The 20,184-nt window shown below is 43.0% G+C and overlaps 1 protein-coding gene across 5 annotated transcripts in view; it reads left to right on the forward strand.

The window, feature by feature from the left end:
- The window catches only part of PARP8 (poly(ADP-ribose) polymerase family member 8), a 164,074-nt gene that overhangs the window by 120,932 nt on the left and 22,958 nt on the right, over positions 1-20,184 (forward strand). For 4 of the 5 annotated variants that reach the window (XM_044446283.1, XM_044446284.1, XM_044446287.1 and 1 more), the window contains exons 11-15: positions 422-547; positions 646-786; positions 2,402-2,966; positions 5,739-5,792; positions 5,895-5,990. In XM_044446283.1, coding sequence (XP_044302218.1) covers positions 422-547; positions 646-786; positions 2,402-2,966; positions 5,739-5,792; positions 5,895-5,990 — 982 coding nt within the window. The remainder of the gene's footprint in view (positions 1-421; positions 548-645; positions 787-2,401; positions 2,967-5,738; positions 5,793-5,894; positions 5,991-20,184) is intronic. The other variant, XM_044446285.1, reaches the window with a different exon arrangement.

Here is a 20,184-nt window from a genome sequence, read left to right on the forward strand (position 1 = left end):
GGGAAACTCTGGTAAATTTTGCCATCTGCTTACAAAGATAAAACAATGGACCAGGTGCTTTATGGGCTGAAACAGGAGTATTTCAGAAATGTCCTAAAATCCCTTTCCAAGAATTTTATTGGACTGACTAAAAAGGCTCATTGTGGTCAGATTAGAACACACAAAGTCAAATACTAGTAATATTGCTATCCTGTGGGTTTGAAGCCTACTTTTTATTGTATTGTTTTCATTCTTTTACTTGTTTTGTTCACCGCTGTGGAATTTGCTTAGTATGGAGTGGTATACAAATACTATAAAAGAAATAATAAATTAGTAAAATAAACAAATGGATAATACTAGTCTACTACTATCGGCAACGAAAGATTTGTCTCTATGTTTAACACTTAAAAAAACCTTTTTAATGAATGTGTTTAATTTACAGAATCATGCAGACATTTGTTACACAGCAATGGAAAAATGGCAAAGAAAAATCGAACAGTACGCACAACAAAAAAATGTCTGAGAAGAAAGTGAAATCCCCCCTGCATATCTTTTCTACGCTGCGCAGGTAGGAGGAAATGGTCAAAGAAGCACTGTGGGGTTCCATGGAAGTCGCTTGGCTTCTTTGGGGTTCACTCAAATCCCTGCACCCATTCTTTCTCTCAGGGCTTATTTCTGGAAGGATGCATGCTGGCCCGGGCTGCAGCCAAACAAGAGTGGGACCACATCCTTCTCTGCCTCAGTGCCTTCCCATGCTTCTTCTTTCTCCACACCAGTGGGAGAAGAGACAGATCATTCTTGTTCCAGGTCTGGCCTGATCGCTTCCAGAAGACATGTGAAATTTAGGCTGAGGGCCACATGTTGCCATCTCATTTCAACGTGAGATGGGGCTGCAGGGTCATAGTAGTGAGCTCCGCTCTTGTCAATGCATGTAACTGCTGGGCCCCACCCACCCCTACATTTGGCAGAATTCAGCACCCTCACAGAGGAGCACACACAGGATCTCCTCATTCAAGAAGGAATCGCGGTCCAGTTAGGTTTTGCCTTTCCACATAGATCATGGCAAATGGATTCCTTCACTGAGTTAAATTTCATGCACTTCAGCGTTTTACTGGAATAATTCATTGAAACTAGATAAGTGATGGAGCATCTATTGAGAAAAATTACACCATCAGTTTCATCAGGCTTTTTGGGTGGTAAGTTCTTCAGGTCCCCGTCATGTAATCTTTTTCATTGCACTTCCTACATGGCCTTCATCAGTGCCTTGTGGAGATCTATTAGCAGCGCTGTAGAGGTGGTGGACATTACAGTGTGTGAAAATGTTGGTGTGACTTTCAGCTGTGACTGGTAAGAGGCCATTGTTAGAGATGCTGTTAATCTGCTTGGTCGGTCCTGTGGAAAAACTCACACAGTCATGAAATAGCTATTAAGTTCTAACTCTCCAGATAACACTTTCAAATATGAACAGAGATTATTTTATTACCTGTGAAGTATCTTTATTTACTGCCTGATGACTGACTGGTTGTTCTTTTAGCATACTTTAAAATGAAAAAAGGGAAGGCCTCATCATTTAAGTGTCTGAGAGTTGTAATGGCTGCCTCTGAGTACAATGGGTTGATTTGATTCAGTGATTGTGGCTGATAGCCATTGATGGAAAAATCTCCATGATTCTGTTATCCCTTTCTGAAAGCTGTGTAAATGGGTAGCTTGTATCCTATACCAAGTGCTTTGCACACATTAGCCATGCATTATGTAATGAAGTGTTTTCCTGTATTTGCCTTCCACCCACCAAAACTTCATCAGTTACACTGGCGATACCAATGATAGAACGTGGAATCTTTCTGTCTGCCTTTCTGTCTTCCTTTCTTACTTTCTCATTTACATTTATATACCACCTCATTTTCTAAAAGCCATTAAGGCAACAAACAACATTTATTTATGTATTTATTTAAACATTTTATAGACCGTTTTATATCAACACACACTCTCAGAATGGTTTACAATTTAAGCAATGACATCTTAACATAGTAAAGCAAAGATCCAAGAACATTAAAAGCATTAAAACAGCTACATCCTTGAAAAGGCTACATTAGAAAGACGTGTCTTCACAGCCTTTCTAAAAACCAAGAGAATGGGCACCAACAACAATTTTTGTTGCATAGCTGAGAGCAACATAGGAGAAATCCCTTTCACATGCATCCATCAAACAAGCCAGTGCAGATGTTTACCACAGATCTTAAGAAATAAACAGGTTCACAACATACACATATATTGACCGTTTGTCAGTCATGGGAACGTACGGGGAGAATTCATGTCCATGACAGGGGAAAGGGGAACAGTATGGACCTGGACAAAATCATCTTTTTATGGGCATTTCTAACAGCAACTGTGCTGTTAACTTTTCTCTCTGTTTACTTTTAAGGTCGCCAAGTTATCCTCCACCAGGCTGTGGGAAAAACAAAACAAAACTGAAACCTGAACAAGATGGCATCTCAAAAACCCACAAGTTATTGAGAAGGACTTGTTCTAGCACAGTTAAAGCTGAGAATACATGTGTCACCAAGTCCCACCGAACCTTTGGTCGCTCGTTATCTAGCGATCCCAGGGCTGAGCACACCATGACCATTAAATCGCACAAACTGTTGAACCACTCCTGCTCAGCCGCGATCAAGCAGGATGAGTGCATCACTTTAAAGCCCCATAAATTGCTGAGCAGATCGTGTGCTGGGGATATGCGATGTGAGCACAACAGCACTTTGAAGCCCCACAAACTTTTAAGCAGGTCTTATTCCAGTAACCTTAGGATGGACGAATTAGATGGGCTGAAGAACCACAAGTTACTCAGCAAGACTTACTCCAGTGCTCCCAAGTCATCCAAAATGGAGCTTTTCAAAGAACCCACCATAGCAGAGGGCAGGAGGCTCTCTCTTACCTCAGGGCTTATTGGTATCTTAACACCATCTTCATCCTCACCATCACAATCCACTGTGCGTAACCAGTTCTGTTCTGTGGGCCTTTTCTCTTCCTGCGTATTTCCAGAGCAGTTAACCTTATGATAAATGTGGATGTGGAAACAGAGTTCCAGCAAAGTGCATGGCACTGTACCTTTGTTCATACACTTGAATGGTGTCTCATCACCCATATTTTAACCCCCTGAGTATACTCTAAAGGCAGTGTACTGTTTCCAGCTTAAATAAGTTATTGGTTGCAGCCTTAGAAGGCTGTCACTTACAGACATGAATTTTACTCTTATTCTTGACTGATGTGTTGCATGTTACTTGTGGTTTTCATGTTTTCTGAAGAAAGTTTTCGTGTTTGCTTGTTTTGTGAATTAAGGAATGTGCTTTGCAGAATAAGGCAATTGTTCACTGCTGTACTATGCACCAGTTCTGGATGGGTGGAGATTTCTACAACAAATTATTGGCTGCAGAGTATAAACATTACCAGTGTCAGGAAAATGGCACTTGTATATTTAAGGTGCTCGACACACTTTGGTACTATACCACTGTTTGGTAGAAATAGTATAATTATTCTGTCAGATATGACATTCTTTCTCACACTGTGCATTCTGGGAATATCTCAAAAAATACAGATTGGCATCCAAGGAATGTCACAAAGCATTCTGGGGAAATCTGGGCAGGCTCCGTTTTCCAGTGATAGGTAGGAAAATTACCTTGCGAGCTCTCAACCTTTGACTTTGCTCACATTGAGTGCCTGCATCAACACTGAAAATCATCGTGCCATGAGCCTTGATTTGCTCTGTGAAGGGAATCCAGTATCACCAATCCATAGATATTGGTGATACTGGCACAGGCATCCTAGGATAGGTCCCATTCTTTAACAGTACAGAAAATATGTTACTATGATTCCAGAATTGTGGCTAAGCAAAGAATTGAACTCCAAGCTTCCTGATTCCAGACTCAGACTTTATCCCAGCTTGGTGCCCTCCAGGTGTGTAGTCCCACACATCTGGAGGATACCCAGTTGGTGAAGGCTGCCCTATCCACTATGCCGTACTGGTTTTCATGTTGTTGCAGATTCAGTGTTCAACTACAGTCTTAATAGTACTGTTAAATGATGGTTTAATCTTTGGAGATGGGACTTAGTGTAGAATACATCCCCACCTCAACCTAGCCCCAGGATGAGCACTTCTCTGTAGGGGTACTTTAGTGGTCCATAATTTAAATGGGTATTCTGGTAGTGTTCTGGGCATATTTCCAGGTGCTGATGTGTACTCAGCAATCTAAAGAACTCTGGCCTGATATACCTAGAAAAACGTCTCCTCCAACCTGTATCCTGTGATGGCCTGCCATATAAACTATGATCTCAGTGACTGTACTCAATTATAATTCTATCATTGGCTGAATTTTGAATAGCAAGGGGATGTAGAACAGTGATGGGAATGTAAGATCTTCCAGATATTGGTGGACAGCAACTTCCATCAGCCTCATCTGGCATGATTAGGAATAATGGGTGTTTTAATTCAACAACATCTGGAGGGGCACAGGTTCTCAATCCTTGCTTTATGTAGTCTGTATGTGTTTTGGAGAAACGTCCACGTAGTTTGTGCAAGGGCTTGCTAGTACTGGCATTTCTTGTTGAGTTCTGTTTGCATCTTTGTCAGTCCTGGCTTTCATGTCTGCTTGGGATATAAACAGGTGGTTAGGGTCCTTTTGTTGGAGCGTTTCTGAAATTGGTACAGGGATGGGAGCATTGGTCAAAGAGGTAAGCATATAAAGCATTGTCTTATAATGGGTAAGAGACTGGTGCATCTTGTGCAAGATTCCAAAGGGATTTAGAGAACTTACTCAAAGCAAAGGACTTTACCAGAACAACTATCTTAAATCCATTGTGTGCTGGTATAGAACTGAATGAATGAATGAATGAATGAATAAATAAATAAATAAATAAATAAATAACATCTTTTGGAAGTGGAGATGCTCCAAAAGTTGTAGGAGTTGAACTTCCATCTGGCCTGGACATTGGTCACGGAGGATCTGTGGTAGCCTGGTGTGCCCCAAGTTTCCCACCTCCTGTTTTAATTGGAGGTGTTTGGGGTGAACAAGAGATGCAGGCATTCCATGCATGATCTCCATCACATGCAGTTCAGCAGCAGATATTAGTATGGCACCACTGCCTTAACCTCTGTATTCATATGAAAACTGACACAGAAAATCCCAATCAGAATTGGTGCTGTTTCACCTGGAGTTTGGCTACGTGAGTATGTAGAACCACAGCTCTTCTTCATGGTCTGTGTGCATCACATGTATGGGCACTGCACCTGTGTGGAGCCTGGTGTCAGCCCATATGTATGAATGTACAGAAAACCACTCGAACAACAGCAGTTACCAGTAGGCAACCTGGCTATTTAAGGGAGATTAGAGAGATTCATGGGGATAAGGCTCTAAATGGCCTCTAGTCAAATGGCTAGATATTACTTCCAGTATCACAGGCCATGTGTCACAGTCACCAGGGAACATGACATCCTGCTGAGCTCAGGTCCTGCTGTGGGCATTCCATGGGGATCTGTGGGAACAGAATGCTGGACTAGGTTGGTGTGGGTGACATCCAACAAGGCTCTTCTTACTTTCTTTTGAGTGATGTCTGAGAACTAAATAATATTCCATGATGCAAGCAATTTGACAAATTCACAGTTTAAATCAAAACCAATGATTCTCCATTTAGTGCTTATAATATTTATTACCAGCTGCCTCACTCATTCTGATGCTACTTCTACTTTCCATTTCTTTTTTAAATAGCCAACGTATGGTGCAAAATCTGTTCCGATCAGAGACAATGGCTTCCTTGTGCAGGTAAGAGAGAATTCCAAGTCTGTTTCAGAAACCCGGAGAAGATTGAGCTGCTTGTTAATCATTTTAACCAGATCATATTATTCTGTTTTTCATCATTCTCAGACAATTGAGTTTGCTGAGCAGCGAATACCAGTACTGAATGAATATTGTGTGGTTTGTGATGAACCACATGTGTTCCAGAATGGGCCCATGCTGAGGGTAAGTTAAATACCTTGGAATTAAATTGTGCTGTGTGTGCAGTAGAATCACAGAATGAGAAGTTACTTTTGTGGTCATCAAGTCCAACCAAGTACTGAATGCAAGAAGTAGCTAGAGAATACCTGGTGCATTTCTATCTGGCTTCTGCTCAGACCCTCCAGGAAAGAGGCTGCAGTTCTGAGGCAGCCTGTTCCACTGCCAAATAGCTCATCCCAGGAGAATTTGCTTGACGTTTGCCCAACTTCTGCTGCCTTGCAGTTCTCACCCATGCATTCTAGTTCTGCCCTCTGGAGTAAAGAGTGAACAAGTCAACTTCTTGCTCTAGATATATGTGAAGACTGCTATTATGGTTCCCTTTCATCTTTTCTTCTACAGGCTACATGCATATGCAGCTCTTTTATGAGACAAGAAGTGTTTCTAGCCCTGCATGGTTTAGGATGGTTTTACCTTGGACAGCTCCTTTCCTGCTATAATTTACATCTCTCTCCTTGTTCAGTATTCACTGGGTCAAAACTATAGAATGTTTAGTGTATTATTTTAAATTGTTTTTAGAGCAGCTTTGAGAGTGAACTCCTCTCAAGGAAACATACAGGATAATTTTAGCTCTTTCCTTAAGCTTCATTTCCATTTCTCTCACTGATCCTCATAACAGCCGTAAATTAGATCTCCTCCATATTATAATTGCGCTTGTCTAATCCACCCACCCGATGAGTTCATGGTTGAGAGATACCTGCTGTGACCATTTCCTTCTCTTTCTGACGTCTGTGACTTCCATTCACTGTATTCCTTCACTTCAGGAGTTCTTCTTGTGTTGCTTCCCATGCTTGATTCACTTGGTTGTGCCCCCGCTTTTTTTTTTCCTGCAATGCTTTGTTAACCAGTGAACTTGGCAAGTGCAAGTGGGAAATAATTTCCTCCCTTCTCTCATGGCAAATTCCATAGATTAAAAGAAAAAAGGAAGAAGCAAATGCAAGTTGGCACAGATGTGGCAAGGCTCTCTGGTGCCCCTTTCCTAGCAAAGCTGCCACAGATGGCTTTCTAAGAGGGAATCGGGGTTGGGGAATTTTTAGTTCATCCATCAAATGCTGCTGTCAGAAAAAAATGAATTATTTGGCCCTGCCAGTGTGTCTTGATGTGGGCAGATGCTCTTAAAACAAACAGATAAACAAATCCTGCCTCCCTCCATTTGGGGACTAACACACTGAGCTGATTTAGATAGTCATGGAAGGATGATTAACCATGGTTCATGTGAACTCAGTATCTACACTAGTATTACTAGCAATGTGCCTGAAAAGTACAAGGGAAGTCAGATGTTCATTCATTCTGAAATGAAGAAAGTCAGGAAAATGGCCAGAAAAGAAGCCATGCTTTTACTAGCCATCATGCCCAGAGGGAAGTGGGGGCTACAACTATGTTTATGCAAAGGAGGCCTTGGTGCAGATACCATGTGTCCCACCTGCACCCAGTTGTGGCAAAAAATTCAGTGGCCCTGAAGCCAGTTAGTGATTTTGGGAGAGGATAGAGGAGTACAAAGGATGGGCTGAGGAAGCCATGGACCATGTGTGCTGCTTCACCTGATGGACATGAATAGCAGGAACTCTTGTATCGGAGACAGTACTCCTCGGAATAGCAGTTTCTGGAGGACGTGTGTGGGAGGATCCTGTGGCAGTCCTGGTCCTCTTGCGGGCATTCCAAAGGCAGTTGTTTGGCCACTGCGTGAACAGAAGGGTGAACGAGAAGGACCCGTGATCTGGTCCAGCATAGCTCTTCTTATCCTTTAATTCATTCTCTGCTTGTCCAGTGGATGCTCCTCAGGGAGAACAGAGGTGCTGTGAGGTTCCAGCATGGGTCAGGGCTGTTCTGCACAGCCCTGAAGACTCCTCTGGGTTGGTTTCTCTGAGATCCCTGTAATCCTTTGAGATTCTCTGACCATCCCATGGATTACAGGAAGGTTGTTGGATCCTCCCCATTGAACGTGCTGGCTTGGGCTGATGAGAGTTGCGGTCCAGCCGCATCCAAGGGGCCACACGTTGTCGACAGTGGTATGTCCCAACACCACATGGCATTGGCCAAGGATTGCAAGTGGAAACCTCATGGGCCTCTCCATTCTTCGTCTACTAGTCAGCAGTAGGGGTAGATGTGGTGGTGCGCCCCTTCAGAGACATGCTGCCGCTGCCTTTTGCCTTTGGGTCATCCATAGAAATTTCAGTCAGTCCTCAAGACCTGAAAGAGCCAAGAGGTGAAATGCTCCCCCAGGTGGAACTTTGCCTGGGGGAAAGCTGGAAGCACTGCATGCACATGCAGCAACTGTAGTGTGTTCTGGGCTTGATGGCAGGGGCAGCCTTCTCTCTGTGGCATCTCTGCTCGCCCTTCTCCCCTTCACCTGCAGCTACTCCCCTCTCTCTTCAAGTGGATCTTTGGGGATATTTTCATCTCATTTGTGCCCGTTAGGCATGCCTCTTTGAGGGGAGCCTTGGGAAGGCTGGATTCCTCGTTCAGCTTCTTGGCACATAGCCAGGAGTGTGGCTGGGGCTGCCGCTGCCTTCTCTTTTTAGATAAATGGCTTCAAAGGAATCCCAGAATAACAGTGAATAAGATTAAGGACTGAAGAAGAGGCAATCCGCTGCTGAACCTAAGCAAGCGATGCAATAAGCAAAATAGGAAGAGTTCACAACACCTTTTAAAAGAAGCCAGCACGGCAAATTCAAGCTTGTCCAGTTTTAAATTTTATTTTTAGAAACAAGGCCAAGGCACATGATTTGACCTTCTAAATAGAAAGAAGTCGACTTGTGGCATGAATTAAATCAGGCAATGCAGGCAGGCAGAATTTCATCTGGATGAGCTGCTTGGGCCCACCCTGCACAGGCCAGAACCAGGAGCACAAGGAATACCTACTTGGGAAATTATATATATTTATATATAATCAAAAACAAAAACAAAAAACACCCAGTCTGAAGTTGTTTTTTTACCATTTGTTTCTTTCATAAAACTGCTATTCATTTTTTTAAAAAATTCAGATTTAATCCATCCATTTTTCAGATTTCAGTTATGGAAGGACTACAGAGTTCTGCCTTGAGGCCACATTCTCATAGAGTTAATCTCGCAGAGCTCACAATGTGTGGGGCCAGTACCACCCCCCTTTCCCCCCCAACCTCTTGTAGGCTATCACTACTGCACTCTGTCTTTTTCTTTCTTGAGAAGGTCTAGAGAGGAGAACAGCTTGGGATGCTGATGCTCTTACATTAAAGTTCATTACCACCCCACTTAGTCTCTTTCACACTCATATTCTCTCTCTCTCTCTCTCACACACACACACACACCCCACACACCCCTCACCTATGTGCCTTCCAGTCTTTGGCTTCCTGGGACTCTTAATTTCCTTCCTAGATGTTTGAGCAGCTCCTCAAGCCCATCTCTTTTCCTTCCCTCTGTGAGTTAAGTGGTCTTGCACCCTCCCACACCTGTTGGCTGATCTGGTATCCTCCTTTCTGTTGTGGCCACAGTGATTGGCTTCTCAGGTGAGCAAATTTTTGGCTCAAAAAGAAGTAGCTTGAGGCAAATCTGGAGAAATGAGGAGAGAGCAAATAGGTTGGAGCATAGCTCTGACAGCCCCTATTCCATTTGTCCATCATCCGTGTTGCCCAAAGCCTGCACCAAGCAGATTTTGTCAATCTGCAGGCATTTGTTTTCCTTTCCCTGTTGGCATATGAGATTTTACAAGGTGTTGCTCATTTTCAAGTCAGTAATTCCAGAAACTTGTATTTATCTTTAAAACAACACAGTCCATGAGATAATGCCAAGTATTGTATCCTACCTTTATTCCTGCTTGCAGAATTCATGCTACCCTGAATATATCCCAGAAGACAGAGACTTTAGGGCTAAATTACCACCACCAGATAATTTATCTCCATTATCTGAAGCAGTGTGCCTATGTACACCGGTTGCTGTGGAGCATGAGGGAGAAAGTCTGCTGATGCCCCCATGCCTTGCTTCCAAGTTTCCCACAGACACTCGGTTGGCCACTGTGTAAACAGAATGCTGGTCTGGTTAGGCCTTGGATCTGACCCAGCAGGGCTGCTCTTATGTTCTTATCATAAAGAACTTGCTGGTCCACCTTGATTCCATAGCCAAAGTCAAGCAGCACCTCTTTAAAATCTAACAGGTCCATGCTCTTAAACCCCTTTGCTTTCAGTGGGCATCAACACAATCAAGGAAAAGCTAAATGAAAAGCACTGTTCAACCAAAACCGGGCTCACAGAGCAGCCTACATCAATTTATAATAAGATAGTCCCTGTACTCAGCCTTGTACGAGACACAACAGAAAAGGAAAGTGGGTTGGGAGAAAGGAGGAAAGAAAAACAAAACTTAGCAATTCTTAGTTTCTGTTTTCTTTTAGATATTCTTTCTAGGCAGAGAGAGGTGAAACAAGCTTCCTGCAGCTGCCCTTTCTTTGGGCCATATCTGGATTGTATCTGGCTTGGTCCCTCTCTTGCCAAGGTGTTCCTTCTGGTAGGCGTGCACTTTTCGTACATGACCCTGTAAAACAACACATACACTGACAGTGCTATATAAATATTTAAAGAAAATGTGCACTCTGGTTACAGTCTTTGCATTCTAGGAAAGAGATCCCTTCAGAATTCATCTGTCTGAACATAGGAAGCATTATACTGGGATCAGACCTTACACCAAAATCCCTTTAGCTCCACATTCCCTGCTCAAACTGACAGCAGCTTCCAAGTATGTCTCTTCCATTGACCACCACCCACAATCCTTTTGGTAAATGTAGCAAAGGTGGAATGCTGGCATGTGCTGTGCACAAGGAGACAATTAGACTTCAGCCTTGCGTAAACTGCATAACTTGAGCCTGAGAACCTAGTAGGCATTATGGCCAAGTGCAAACTGGTGAAGAGAGGCCAATGGAGGAACTACCTGTTGTAGCACCTGAACAAGACACTGGGTCTGTTCCCACATCATGGCAAGCCTGATGGGTTAATTTGCCCATGGAGGCTCTGTGCTATGTGCTTGCTGCCATATTGCACAGGCAAGCTACAGCAGGGGCACATGTGAACCCAGCAAGGGTGAAATAACCTACTGTGGCTTACTGTGATGAATAGACTAAGTCACTGTGTATACCAATGCAAACCCATGCCACAAATTAGGGATTTTAACCCCAAACCCTCCAAAGTGAGCAAAAGCTGCTTTTCTTGGTGAAAGCAACCAATTATGACTCATACTCTACAGGTGGGAAACTGAAGTTAAGAAATAAGCAGTTTGCCAAGACCAGCAACGGTAGAAGCAGCACCCATTCCTGCCCCCTTTAACCTAGTGGAAATCTGCCAATCTCATGGGTATCACCCAGACCAAACAAGCTTCTCTCCACCATAGGAATCTATTTGACTAACCAACTCTGCCTTCCCCAACCAGATGCCTTCCAGACTTGTTGGCCTACAACTCGCATCACATGGGTGCCAGGTTAGGGAATGCTGACCTATCACAATCCGTTCCATGAATCAAGCACATTCTCTGCTTTAGTTTCTGGTTTCTTTTCTTGCTTTATTTTGCACACTACTCTGGTGTGCCCGCAACTGGAGTATTGTGTTCAGTTCTGGGCTCCACATTACAGGAAGGATATAGCCAGGTTGGAATTGGTGCAGCGTATTTTCCTGAGCTCCAAGATCACCGCAGATGGGGACTGCAGCCAAGAAATTAAAAGACGCTTGCTCCTGGGGAGGAAAGCTATGGCAAATCTAGACAGCATACTAAAAAGCTGAAACATCACCCTGCCAACAAAAGTGTGTATAGTCAAGGCTATGGTTTTCCCAGTTGCAATGTATGGCTGTGAAAGTTGGACCATAAGGAAGGCTGAGCGCTGAAGAATTGAGGTGTTTGAATAGTGGTGCTGGAGGAGACTCCTGTGAGTCCCTTGGACTGCAAGGTGATCAAGCCAGTCAGTCCTAGAGGAGATCAACCCTGACTGCTCTTTAGAAGGCCAGATTCTTAAGATGAAACTCAAATCCTTTGGCCACCGAATGAGAATGAAGGACTCCCTGGAGAAGAGCCTAATGCTGGGAACAATTGACAGCAAAAGGAGAAGGAGACGCCAGAGAATGAGGTTGCTAGATGGAGCCACTGAAGCAGTGAGCCTAAGTGGACTCCAGGGGATGGTGGAGGACAGGAAGGCCTGGAGGAATGTTGTCCATGGGGTTGCGATGGGTCTGACACGACTTTGCGACTAACAACAAGAGCCACAAGGATGGTGGTCAGATGGCAGGGGAAGCTGTATTAGATGAGACTTGAGGGGAGCGGGTCTATTCAGGCTGGAGAAGAGGAGACTCCGAGGGGATCTGTTGGCAACATACAGGTATGTGAGGGGGTGTCACATGGAGGGAGGTAGAGACCTGTTCTCCCCTGTGGAGGAGGGCAGGACGCATCCCTGTGGAAAAAGCTCAGGGAACCAAGGTTCAATTTGGATGCCAAGAAGTATTTCCTGACAGTTAGGACCCCAAGGGTATGGAATGGACTTCCATAGGAGGTGGTTGAAGCCCCATCGGTGAGGGTGTTCAAGGACAGGCTGGACATGCACATGGCAGGCATGTCATGAGTGGAGCTGGCTGGAGTCAGGGGTCAGACTAGATGGCCCTGGAGACCCCTTCTGACCTGCTCTGTTTCTATGTTTACTTTTGTTTAAACCAGTATAATTAAGGGGACAATTCTATCATGGAAAATGCAGGGTGGTAAAATGCCTCATATCCCACACTGAATAGGGTGCCTGTAGCCTCCAGGTTTGGGAGATTTCAGGCCTCGCAATACGATTGTGCCCTGAGCAGGTGAATCATTCACAAGAAGAGGTTATGGTGGCAGGTAGCATCTGAAATAGTGAATTTGCCCTTTCAGCTACTAAATTGTGTAGATTCATATGCCAAAGGTCTTCTACATTTTCCTGAGTACTTCTCCCAGAAGCTATTTGGGAAATTATTGTTTCTTAAACGATGTCCCCAGCATTAGACTTAATGGTGAGAAGAGAGACTAATGGACCTTTTGAATAAAGACAGAAGCAACAGAAACGTACCAGGCTTTTTCCTCTTGAGTTTCCTCTAGGGCGCCACCTTGTGTTGAAATTGCCAAACATTTCCCTCCCTTTAACGTGAGGACCACTGGCAAAGAAGCAGGCAGAAACGCTGTAAAAACACACCTGTGGTGCCTCCTTTCAAAAGCAGGGTTTTGTTGGTGTGGCTGCATTAAGTAGGACCCAATTTTACATTTTTCATTAATTATCTAAGTTGAAGTTGGTTTATCCTTTCACGCTACAGTCTCATACATACTTGCAAATCATGGAGACGTCCCATTTGCAGCCCCACACATGCAGGAATGCTTCCTTTCAATAATGTTCACAGATTCCAGAAAATGCCTATTTTAATGCACGCTCTGAAATTTGCCTATTTTCATGCTTTAGTCACTGAAGTAGAAGTGCACACTTTTGAATAATACACAGAGAATTTCAGCCTTTCAATGTACAATTTTCAAATTCAAATGAACCAAAACACATGTTGAAAATCAAACAAAAGTGAGCCAAAATGAACTTCAAAGTAAATAAATGATTTCTGAGAATCTTGCCAAGCTCAAAAATCACAGATTTGCCTTTCCCGCTTATCCAAGAATCATGGAAATAGAAGAGGTTTGGAGGTGATCAGATCAAACTGCTGTTCGGTGCAGGGATCTTGTAAAAATAGCATCCCTGACTGATGGCCATCCAGCACCTGCTTAAACATTGTTTGTGATGGAAAGCCTACCATATCTGGAACAGTCTGTTCCACTGATGAACAACTCAAATAGTTAGGAAGCTTTTCCTAATGTTTAGCCAAAATGTGTACGATTTTCCACCCACTAATTCTAATCCTTCCCTCTGGAGCAACAGAAAACACATCTGTTTCATCTTCTGCATAACAGCCCTTCAATTACTTAAAGATCATTATCGCAGTCCCTTAATCTTCTCTTGTCCAGGCTAAACACACCAAATTCTTCTCAACGGGTCCTTGCGTTTGTTTCTAGACCCATCTTGCCATCATAGCTAGCATCCTGAGGACATTTTTATGTTTGCTGTTGTCCTAAAAATAACCTGGAGCCAGCTGTATCAAACTTGGCAGGGCTTCTTCTACGTAGGGATGCATACAATTGGCCTATAAATATGGGAAGAAACAGTTTTACAGAAAGTACATGCTCTTTTTTTAGGTTATGCATAAAAGAGTAGCAGTAGGAATATTCTGAGAAGATACATTCCTCTTTGCCAGTCACACAGGAGAGAATGCCTCTTTGAACAGGTCTCTGGCTGTTTTTTAAAACTGCTTGTGGTTTATAAATAAATTGTTAAATTAATAAATGTTCCAGCCCTGATATTAAAATATGCGTATCAAATGAGAGCCAGTGTTGGTTAGCGCCCATGAATATAAATGGTCAGCTTGGGAGTACTTAACTTGATGTCAAGCTATGCAGACTTTGAAAGTTTGACATAAACTACGAAACTGGTTGGGTAGCCTCTTCTTAAATGTGCTAGTCCTCTTTAACTTTTTTGGTCCTCTTTAACTTTTACAACATGAAGCAAGTAATATCAGCCTACCTGGTAGGATTGTATAATTTATTAAGAGAGCACATATGAAACCTTTCAAAGACTCAAAAGAAATCTGGAGAAGCAGTAAATGCTCTAAAGCAAGAGTGGACAGAAGGTAGAGCTGAAAATATTGGTGAATCTCTGACAATTTCCAGTAAATTGACAAAGATCTCTGCCTCCCAGCTGCTTAACACTAGGAGTAACAAACTGACTCCCACCTGCACCTTTGCCTAAATTATCCTGCAGAATGGAAGATAATTTGCTGTAGCCAGCTGTGGAGTTCTGTGTGAAAGGAGTGCTAGCTTCATTCAGCTCTAGTATTCAGAATAAATTCCTGGGTCAACATTTTTCAATCCTGCCTCTTTTTTGTGCTTTTCACTGATGGTGGATCTTTTTGTGGTTGGTGGATCTGAGTTGGTTGAAGTTGCTGAGGGTTCTGCTAAAAAACAAAAACACAGATGTAGATCCCATATACCTAACATCAATTCACCTCTGCTATAAAAGATCAAGGGGTTGTAACTGGGCAGAACTACAAAAATTGCCCTGACTGCAAAACAGTGACCTTTTTACTCAGGCATTTCCTTGTTACCCATCACGGATGATAAACTATTTAGCAAGTGGTGATCACTGCATTTAGCTGTTGGCATGACTTAGATGTTTTGTTCTCTAACATTGTCGTTGAAGCCTCTGCCAGGTCAAAAGGTAGCTGTTTAGATTGCCACTAAATTAAAATCTTGGATCAACTCAGTGCATCTCTGTTGCCATCCCAACTGCTCTATATTTTTTTAACCAAGAAAAATTAAAGGAACCTTGCTCTGATCTTGCGCCTCTCTTTAAATACCATGCACTATGGCCAGACTGTATGTAATGGTAAACGTGCTTTGTTTAAAACAAGTATGCTTCCAATGAGTACTTTTTTTTCAAAGCATTGTGATAGTGGAGACCCAAACCAGGACTTGTTCCCACTCTGAGATGAAGGAATGTTTTCCATCCCCTGACCGCGAATCTGATGCCAGTCCCTGATATTTGTTCTGTTTAATGTAAACTTGACCTTAAAGGCAAATGGCTCCAGCAAGAAGGGCTTTTGCCACAAAGAAACAGATTAATTCCAGTTAAGGGCATGAATCTGGTTGGGACAATATGGTGGCACTCTTTTAAAAGTAAAACTTGCTAGTTTAAATGCACGTTCTTTACACACCAATATGGTAAATACTGGTTTGGTTTGCTTTCTTCCTTCCTTGCTCAGACTTTCCTAGGATAAAACATGTTAAATAACAGGAAGATGGGGCCTGGAGTAGAGGTGGCATTGCAGAGGATGTGAGGTTCCCCCCCACTCTGTTTTTATTCTCTAATACAGAGGATGTGCATCTAGGCAGCAATGGTGCATCTAGATAGCACTTTTCTTTTCCATTGAAACGGTTTCCACCCCCACCCCCAGGGTGCTTTGAAGGCAAGAGGAAAGGCAAGCCCAATGTCAAAGCACGGCATCTGAATTCATAGCCTCCAGCTCTTATGTACTCAGGGTGTTTTATGGTGCTTCTGGCATAAGGATATAGATTGGTGCTGCAGGACTCTTTGTAAGATTCCTGCGTGATTTGATGCCTTACTGTGTCGCATCCCAATTCCCATTGAATTCCCAGCAAACATGGCAGATGGATAGAGGAGATACTTTGCATTCCTTTCGATACAGCAGGGCACATACATTTTTAAAAGGGCATTACGTTGCTAGACATCTTTCTGTGATCATCTGCTTAATCGTTGGCTAGAGCTCCAAGAGGGCAAAACCATCCTGATGATCTGCATACAGATGTATTTGATTTCTTGTCTGCTTTCCTCTAGAAATTTAGACCCAAAGCAGCAGAAATTTACTCATTTTAGCTATACAGATTTCATATTGAGCTGGCATGGAATTGTTGGTCTGTTTTTTAATCTTCCAAGCAAAGATATTTTATGGTTCCCAGAAGAAGAAAGGGGTTTCGCAATATGAGAAACTTCCATGGACACCACCACAAAATGGAAAGTGTAGCCAGTCACAACGGACAAATAACCTGCTCAAGCAAGTACGTACAAGGCAAATGTACCATCTGAGCTACAGCAAACTAACAAATGTGAAGCCAGTTTCCTGCCTGTTTTTCTTTTATTCATTTTCTTGGCACCTGTAGGTACTGCAGGTCTGCAGCTGCCTGCTGTCTCCATTTCTGCAGAATGCCTGTCATGTAACCCAGAGGCATTTGTGAGAAATGAAGATGGCAGCATTTGGAGACATTTACTGTGCCTGGAAGTGATCCTGGGTGCCAGTAAGAACAATTGTGAATTGAGGAAGGATGGACAAACAGGAGGGGGACACTTTGGTGGTTGCCAAGAAAGATGTGTGGAAGCACTTTGGAGCCCATGGGCACTACATCGACTACCTCCTGGGCTATGCCCTGCACTGTTCTCCTGGAACAAGAACAGGTCCTCTGGCTGTTCCAGCATCACCTACAGCCGCTCATCTGAACCAGAGCCCTCCAGATGTGTTAGACCAAATAGTGCCATGCTGGCTGGGAATAATAGTGGTAGTCTAGCACACCTTAGGGCAGGGGTAGGCAAACTGGTTCCCCCTGGAAGCCTTGGACTACAGCACCGTGATACCCAGCTGGTGCTGCCTTGGTCTTACAGAAGTTGTAGTCCAAAACGTATGGTGCACATGAGGTTGTCTGTCCCTCTTAGGAGGATGTCAGGTCAGGGAAAACAGATAGATAGATAGATAGATAGATAGATAGATAGATAGATAGATAGATAGATGGTCTGTGTAAACCTCGATCAGCCACATCAAATTCTCAAAACACTTTTCTGAACCTCTTCCCTTTTCCCAAAAGATAAAACAGATATCCATTACAGTGTTTAAGAAAATAATTAAGCAGTTATGAAGAAAACATCATTATGGGAACAACTTAAGCCAATGCATAAAATGCTTCTACCATGTTCAGATAAAACATTAAAAGGAAAAATAACCCCAAATGAGTGCTTTAGTTCTGTACTGCAGAGGGTAAAGTAAGTTAAGAGGGACATTTCTCTTTGTTCTTGCCTTAGGGCTGTAACTCTGTAGAATTGCTCAGTTGGTCTCTCCAAGTGAATGTCTTTGTGGCTAAGGTGCAAAAAGAAGATTGCCTGTAAGCCTGATAGCACTGCAAAACTTTCCTTAAAGAAGGAAGCCCTTAGTGCTTCCTTCCCTCCACATTAATGACACCAACTATGAGATTACTGTGGCTTTCTGTGCACTGTTTTCAGATCAATAGTAGTTTGGAATGCCAGCCAGTTTTCCAGCCCTATTAGTGGCTTTGTGGCATTCCTCAGCTTTAGCCTCATAAAATCTTTGAGTAATTGACAGAATAAATTGGCTCTGATGGGATTGATAAATTGAGTGGCTCTGTCTAAAGCAGAGGGAATCTGGAAGCTATAAATTAGGAAAACAATATATGCAAACAGTATGCCTCTCTGGCTGGAATATTTTGCCACCCTGTTCTCCAAATCTAGCATTGAACAAATACAAAATTTCACCCGTGTATGTAGAGACAGGTTTGGAGTCCCCAGGTTTTTTTTAACAAGGATCGCTGTCCGAGTGCCACAAATTGCATATTGCTAAAGTTTCTTCTTTGCTTGGTGTATGCAGTATGAATTTGCTCTGCTGGGCACTGATTTAAAAGCTAAGGAGGAGTGCATGTTCCAACTGGTTGTTTCCAGTGGGTGCATCTCAGGGTCAAACTCAATGTAAGAATAATTGGTTAACTGGGCATAACCCTTATTTGGACCAGGACCAGTACACACCAGGAGGGAGCAGCCTACGTGCTTCTCAAAATTCAGGGAGAAGACTTTATGCCTTAGGATTAAAAGATGGGAAACACATCTCCCTTGACTCAGACAGAGAGTCTTTTCTCTTTCCTTTCCTTTCCAACTTCCACACCTTGAAAGGAAGGAGAGAATTTTGGGAAGCAAGCACCTGGAGATAGTTTTAATTCTTTCCTCCTGGTGTACAATTGTACTTATGTTGTATCGCCTTCACTGACTGCCAGTTGAAGTCTACGCCTGTTTTAAGGTGTTTAAAATAATTTATAAGGCCCTAAATGGTTTTGGACCTGGATATCTAATGAAATGTCTCTTCCCGTATGCACCTAAGGTCGTCAGCAGAGGTCCTTCTCCAGGAGCCTGCTGTGAAGGCGTCTATCCAGAGAAGGGCCTTTTCAGCTGGTTTTGGAACCAGCTCCTGTGCCGACACTACATCTTTTGGTGCTAGGCCAAAACCTTTTTTATTTTCACAGTATTTTAATTTGCTTGGTTGTTACTTTCCCTTCTTTTAGGAATCAAGCTAATACCATTTTGCCTTCTGAGCTTTTAGGAAGCAATGACATTACCTCTTTGCTCTTTTGCTTCCTGTTTATGGTTGCCACTGGTTTTGTCACTAGGGTGTGTGTTTGTGGCTTTTATCATTTATTTGGCATTGTTGCATTTTGGATTGCAAGATATTTTCATGAATTTGTTGAAGGAAAGGAAACTTTAAAAAAAAGATTAATAAAGCTATGTTCTGGCAGTTTACTTCAAACCATGTGACTTAAGAATGAAATCACAAAGAATGATGCATACAATTTCCTAGACATATTTATGGAATAATTTAGGGTGAAAAAAAATCAATTGGCCTTCATCAGAGTGGTTGTGTAAACTGCCTTTTGCAAGCCTTGGGTCACAGAAAATTCTCATGTTGAAATGTTTGGGGCCAGATGAACTCCAAATCTGGAAGGATTTGGGGTGGCTGCAAGGAAAATTCCACCATGCAGATGCTCAGCATTGCACAGATTTTTCTTTCAGTTCCAATACAGTCAAATTTTGGCCAGTTTAAGAAAAAGACCATTTTTCAGTCTGGCCATTGAGGTTGGCTAGTTAAAGCATAAACCATGATCCCTGGTCCAGATGACACAGCAAGCAGAGGTTAAGGTGAAGTGCATGGAGCAGGGAGGGGGCTCCCAGAGCCTTCCTGATTCTGCACATTTTGCAAAGCTATAGTTTAGTGCAGGGGTGGCCAGTATTTTTGCCTTTGAGGGCCACATGCAGGGTTTAGTGGTCAGCTCCTCAGTACAAGTGTTTCTCATAGGTATGTTGTTGTTAGTTGTGAAGTTGTGTCCAACCATCACGACCCCATGGACAACATTCTCCAGGCCTTCCTGTCCTCCACCATCCCCCGGAGTCCACTTAAGCTCACACCGACTGCTTCAGTGGCTCCATCTAGCCACCTCATTTTCTGCTGTCTCCTTCTTCTTTTGCCATCTATTGTTCCCAGCATCAGGCTCTTCTCCAGGGAGTCCTTCCTTCTCATTAGGTGGCCAAAAGGAAAGTCCACAAATGCAGGTTCTTGTGTGGCATCATATCAAAAAAACTGGTTCTAGTTCCTTTCATCAGGATCTGGAGCATGTATTTTCTAAAGCTGATGAGCCTTAATTGGCCATGCATTAGCACAGGAACAATTCACAATATATTTTTGCTAGGAAATCTTTTTTTGCCACAGCTATTGTGCAGATTGCAGCTAAGCTCAGAGGGAACAGTGAGGCCTGCTAATCA

The sequence above is a fragment of the Varanus komodoensis genome, unplaced genomic scaffold, assembly GCF_004798865.1.
Source record: "Varanus komodoensis strain SLA01 unplaced genomic scaffold, ASM479886v1 scaffold5, whole genome shotgun sequence".
Taxonomy (NCBI): Eukaryota; Metazoa; Chordata; class Lepidosauria; order Squamata; family Varanidae; genus Varanus; species Varanus komodoensis.